Genomic DNA, 6,034 nt, shown 5'->3' on the forward strand with positions numbered 1-6,034 from the left:
TTTATCTCTGAAAAACAATTAAAAAAAGAAAAAAGGAAGATTGTGTGGCTACTGGCTTGTGACGATCAGGTCCAATATTTAGTTCAGTGACCATATGGGGCTAAAGAATGGTTCAGCAGCTGCGTTCGCAGTCACTTCCAACATTTCCATTGGAAATAATAGACTCCTCTCTCTTTCTCCTCTCTAACAGACAGTACTATGAGATGCTCTATAACACTAATGGACTCCTCTCCCTTTCTCCTCTCTAACAGACAGTACTATGAGATGCTCTATAACACTAATGGACTCCTCTCCCTTTCTCCTCTCTAACAGACAGTACTATGAGATGCTCTATAACACTAATGGACTCCTCTCCCTTTCTCCTCTCTAACAGACAGTACTATGAGATGCTCTATAACACTAATGGACTCCTGTCCCTTTCTCCTCTCTAACAGACAGTACTATGAGATGCTCTATAACACTAATGGACTCCTCTCCCTTTCTCCTCTCTAACAGACAGTACTATGAGATGCTCTATAACACTAATGGACTCCTCTCCCTTTCTCCTCTCTAACAGACAGTACTATGAGATGCTCTATAACACTAATGGACTCCTCTCCCTTTCTCCTCTCTAACAGACAGTACTATCAGATGCTCTATAACACTAATGGACTCCTCTCCCTTTCTCCTCTCTAACAGACAGTACTATCAGATCATGCTCTATAACACTAATGGACTCCTCTCCCTTTCTCCTCTCTAACAGACAGTACTATGAGATGCTCTATAACACTAATGGACTCCTCTCCCTTTCTCCTCTCTAACAGACAGTACTATGAGATGCTCTATAACACAGCGGACGAGCTGCTGAACCTGGTGGTGGACCAGGGCGTGCGCTACACGGAGCTGGAGTACATCAACGCCTTGTCGCTGCTGCAGCGCAGCCAGACCGGTGTGGGAGACCTGGGCACCCAGAACGTCCGGCTTCAGAGGCTCAAGGAGATCATCTGTGAGCAGGCGGCCATCAAACAGGCCACCAAGGACAAGAAGATCACTACTGTGTGAACGGCATAAGCCCGCCTCGATGTGAAGCAATGGTTCTCACCCTTTTCAGGCCGCAAACCGCCGCAAAATGATCATAATTTGAACTGGGGACAGTCCGAAATGTGGCCCCTTTTCCACCAGGGTTGAATCGGTTCGGTTATTTTTTTCCCCGCCTAATTGTGAAGCAGTTCAGCGTGTTTCCACTGAAAATGACCGCCGGTTCCATGAAAGCACCAAGGTTCCAACAATCTAGAACGGAACCAGTTCTAGAACCTAAGTTATTTTGGGTGGAAATGGGGCCTGTGCGTGTCCTGCAGCACAGCAGTTCTCAGTTTCTTTCATGTCGAGGACCCCCAGATGTATGTAATGTCTGCGGATCACCGATCTGAAAATATGTTGTGCCAGGGACCCCCGCACCAGAAGAGAATATTTGTGTTTAAAAAAAAGTTTCCAAACATTTCGAGAACGTGTCTGCAGATTTCCCTCCACACTAAATATCCTCATGGGAAAACAGCCGATCTTCTGGGTTCTACTCTAGATCAGTGGTTATCTAATTGGGCCTTGACACCGTGTCCCAATTGGACCCTTAACAGGTCTGTACAAATGGAACCAAAGTACCATTTGGTTCCAAGTGAAGAAAAAAAGCTTTGAGAACCCCACTGCTCCAGATAAGTCAGGTGATAGTTTTGGAACGTTGGCCCTAGCTGGTTTGGGTCTCACTCTCATCTCATCTCCCAATTAAACTGCTCCTCTCCAGTACTCTGTGTTCCATGTTCCCCCCCCCCGTGGGCCCCTGGCAGTCCCCCCTCCCCACCCCCGTGGGCCCCACTCTGTCCCCTTTGCAATGACAGATTGCCATATAATCATTAAAATGTCTGAACGAGGCCTATACCTCGTGTGCCTGCTGCCATCATTTATAGGGGTCTGTCCCTGCCAGGATTAGGATTTTTATTTTATTTATTTTTTGCTTGGGGGCAGTCATGTTGTTGACTATTTTGGATTTGATAGAACACGTACGTGTCATAAGGATTTAAGGGACGGACAGAATTGGAAGTAAATATTATCTTCAATGTTTCCAAAATAGCGGTTGTAAAAGCTCAAATTTCGAGCTTGTGGATCTGCTACTCTTAATGCCTTTGTATGTGTGACACTGCAGTTTGATCAAGTAGGGTGTTAATTTACGTAGAAAAACACAGAAAGAATATGGACTTAAGAGGTTTCTGCCCCGACAGCAACGAGATATTGTTTAAAATACACTGTAAAACATGAGCTCATTATTAAGAGTTTAACCTCCAAAGCCGAGACACACAGAGAAATAATGTAAATGTGACACTTGGATGTGTGGTGGTGGAGGAAAGACATTTTGCAAAACGCATCATTTGTCATACAAGCTCCACTAAATTGAAGCATTTGTAAATCACTTACTCACCGCACGGCACTAAAAGTGCTGAAAACTTTAATTTGAGCTCCACAAAAATGTAACGCAGGCGCAACACATATACAGTACACACACCCGTGTGTGAGCGTGGCTGTGCGCACGCACACACACAAACAGATTAGTCACAAATCATTTCCATCCCCGCATTGCCCCTGCGTGTTCTTTAGTTCATTAACTCCAGAGAGGAGTACTTAACGAGAGAAGGAGAGGTGGAAACGAGAGGCTTGTCAATACGGGAGGAAGACCCGGGCCCCGGCCCGGTCCCCGGTGAGGCCCCCGGAACCATCCATCATAATGACAACAGCCGGGGGCGCTTGGAGGGATCAATGCCGAGAACCTTCCCTCTCTCTCTCTCGCTGGGCCGACCAGCGCTCTGAGGTGTTCGCTTAGTCTAAGAGTCTGGAATCTGCTAGCTCAGCTGTTCCATGCAGCTCCTCTGGTAGTACTCATTTTTATATTTGTATGTATTTTTTATATCTTCCTAACTCTACTCTCCTAACACGTACTGCTGCTGCTTCATTGTACTTTATTGCCTACAAACTATATGCCTAAGTCAAAAGAGATGACTTACTGTAGGCAGATATGATTTTGGAATGTAACAAGAATTCTGATGACAAAAAAAAAATACGAATGAATGCCCTACTTGATCATACTACAGCGTCACAAAAAAGTTGCAGATCCGCAAGCGACACATTTTGAGCTTGTATATCTGCTACTTTAACTGAATTTGAATCCTGAAAAGTAACAGTTTTGGGACATACAGTATGAGGTTTCCACCCAACAGACAATATTATATAAAGTCACGTAAGCACATCGGGACGATAAATTCTTCATTTGTATTCATCACACGACTGCAGGTGCTGCTGGCGAGATCAGATGCAGAACTTGGAAGATCTGATCGTGTCTGCTGCGAGCGTGATGAAGTTGAAATTGAGCTTTAAAGGTGGTGTGAGTTACAATACATTTGTTTTATTAAAATAAAATGTGTTAAAATAGTTCTATATTCACATAGTAATAGGTTTGTGATACCGGTTAATTAAATTAAATTAGGAGAGAGAGAGTGTAATTGGAAACAAAACAAAAAGTTGTTGAACGATCTGAATTTAATTTAATTTAATTTAATTCTCTCTGTTGATTGGATGAAATGTGTAACCCACCCGAAAAGGTATTCTCTCCTTACTAAAGAGCTGGAGGGACGGCGACACACCCTTGTTACTGAACAAACACAAGATAGCAACGATTACTATTAAGAATATAGAGGTTTAACTTTTGAACAACCAAGATTAAAGATCATTCACAGCACCTTTAAACACAGTATGCGTATATGTACTGGTTTATAAAATCATCAAGTGCTCTGCAGGTGTACTAACTGTATTTATCTGCTTTGTTTGTTATAGACATGTTTTATTTTGCACATAAACACATTTTTTAAATTAGTAGCTCACCCCAAAAATGTCTTATGTTCTATCAATTACTCTACACACCCCATTAAGCCTTGAATTGATCGCATTCCTGAACTAATCATTTGTTGACCGGCAGACTTGTGGAGTCTCTTAGCGGTTCCAGGAAATAAAACGTCTGGGTTTCCGAGGCTACTTAGCGGAGACATTAGCGTATTTCTGCCGGTCGGGTGCATTCCTGAGACACACCATTTGTCCGACACCCTCCTCAAACCCTAACCTAAACTCACAGGAACCCACGGGTGATTGTTAACCCGCAGCATGGATTAGTTTTAGCCCGCAACGCATGTAGGGAGCCAAGGGTGAGTTGTAACCCGCAGCACAGGTTTGTCTGACTAATGACTGTAGGACTGTTGGTATGTCTAACCAATGTATGCACCCTGTGCGTTTAGGGTGCATTCCTGAGCTAATAGATGAACGGCAGACTTGTGGAGTAGCATCTCTCTGCCGGTCATATTGGCTCAGGAATGGGACGAAAACTAAAAAACATCCATGAATTCAAGGCTTCATGGGGTGTTGAATAGAAAATAAGTAATTTGTTGGGTGAACTATAAGTGTTATCTACGTATATATGGGTGTTGTTTTATTGTATATCACAGGAAAACAATTGTTGTGAGAAGCTGATTCAACCGTCGCAAATAACTAACCTTTGCATCTGTCACCCTACCTAGAATTGCCAATGTAAACACTATCTTGCTGAAATAATAAAAACAGTCACTCATACCAGTGTTGTCTGGAGTTGATATCTTCTGCACGATGCTGCCAATATACAGTACTGCAGTGGGCGGAAAGTAACTACTGTAAATGTACTCAAGTACTGTACTGTTATTTTGAGGTATGATCTTACTGTACTGGAGTATTTCGAATTTTCAATGCTTGTACTTCTACTCCACTACATCTCAGAGGCAAGTATTGTAGTTTTTACACCTCTAAACGTAGATTTGAATTATTATTACAACAGATATATATATATATTTACTTTGGCTATTTTTTTTTACATTTTACACATGACTGGTGAAATGCATGGGCCATTCTGCATAATGAGTACTTTTGCCACTTAAAATACATTTATAGGAGTGAGTATTTCTACACTGCGTACAAAATGTGAGTAGGCCTACTTCTTCATCGTTGCAGTACTGTATATGTTGTCTTTGTTGTTGGATTTTCAATTTCATAGACTCTCTAGTTTGATTTGCCAGCCAGCCAGGAGGAAATCTATATGCCTCTGCTTTTGATATTTCCCCGTCTGGTCATTGATTTTAATGTCCTGTGGGGATACGGTTTATCCAGGCTGCTTCTGGTCAGACGGAATGAAATAGATGTGCATTTCCTCTTGGGAAATGTAGACCGTCTGATATGTTTCATATTTGTTTGGTAATATCTAAATGTAATAATTTATATTGGTCACATAAACTCAGTGGTGTAATCGCTACCATTGAAATAATATATTTCCTGGAATAATGAAGTAAAACGAAATTAAAATTCAGTGTCAGGCTAACAAGATACAGTAGCTACAGGACTTGTCTGCCCTACTGCAATGTTTTGACCCGCTTGATGAACTTACAATAATTATAAAACAATAATTTCCTGTTTTTTTTATTTTTTTTGTTATTATGACACGGTATTTTCAAAATATGTGTGTCCCGGCCCCCCCACACACAAAAAAATCACAATTTCAAACAGTTTTCAAAATAATGTCATGCATAAACAGGAAAGAAATGACTACAAAGCCCACAATCCCCCACAACATCCAGTCTTGTCGTTGCCTAGCACCAGAGAGGACGCTCAGTCAAAATCCAAACTATGTTATGTAGCTTTTATAGTTAGCCTCGAACCTCCTGTTGTTTAACTCCACTTTAAAGTGTCCTGCGGTGCTTGCTTCTCAAAAATAATAAACGTGTCCTCGACGTTGGCGACATTAGCCTACAATATTAAAGAAATAATCCCTTCCCCTGTTCCCCAGGGGAGGGTAGCCAACCAGACTGGCAACGGGCAAACCTGCGTGTGATCAAAGCAACCGTCCGCAAACGAACACACCTGTCGCTCATTCTGCTGATCGAGACGTCGGGGAAGAAAGACTGAGAAGAAGAGGATCAATATAAAGACAACGCAATAT

The 6,034-nt window shown here is 42.2% G+C and overlaps 1 protein-coding gene across 1 annotated transcript in view; it reads left to right on the forward strand.

Moving 5' to 3' along the window:
* exoc4 (exocyst complex component 4) overlaps positions 1 to 1,590 on the forward strand; it is a 153,663-nt gene extending 152,073 nt beyond the window's left edge. The window contains exon 20 of the mRNA XM_080757717.1: positions 804 to 1,590. Within this exon, the coding sequence (XP_080613843.1) occupies positions 804 to 1,041 (238 nt within the window). The 3' untranslated portion in view covers positions 1,042 to 1,590. The remainder of the gene's footprint in view (positions 1 to 803) is intronic.
* The last annotated feature ends 4,444 nt before the right edge of the window (positions 1,591 to 6,034 follow it).

The sequence above is a fragment of the Protomyctophum bolini genome (assembly GCF_963924005.1).
Source record: "Protomyctophum bolini genome assembly, chromosome: 23".
Lineage (NCBI taxonomy): Eukaryota > Metazoa > Chordata > Actinopteri > Myctophiformes > Myctophidae > Protomyctophum > Protomyctophum bolini.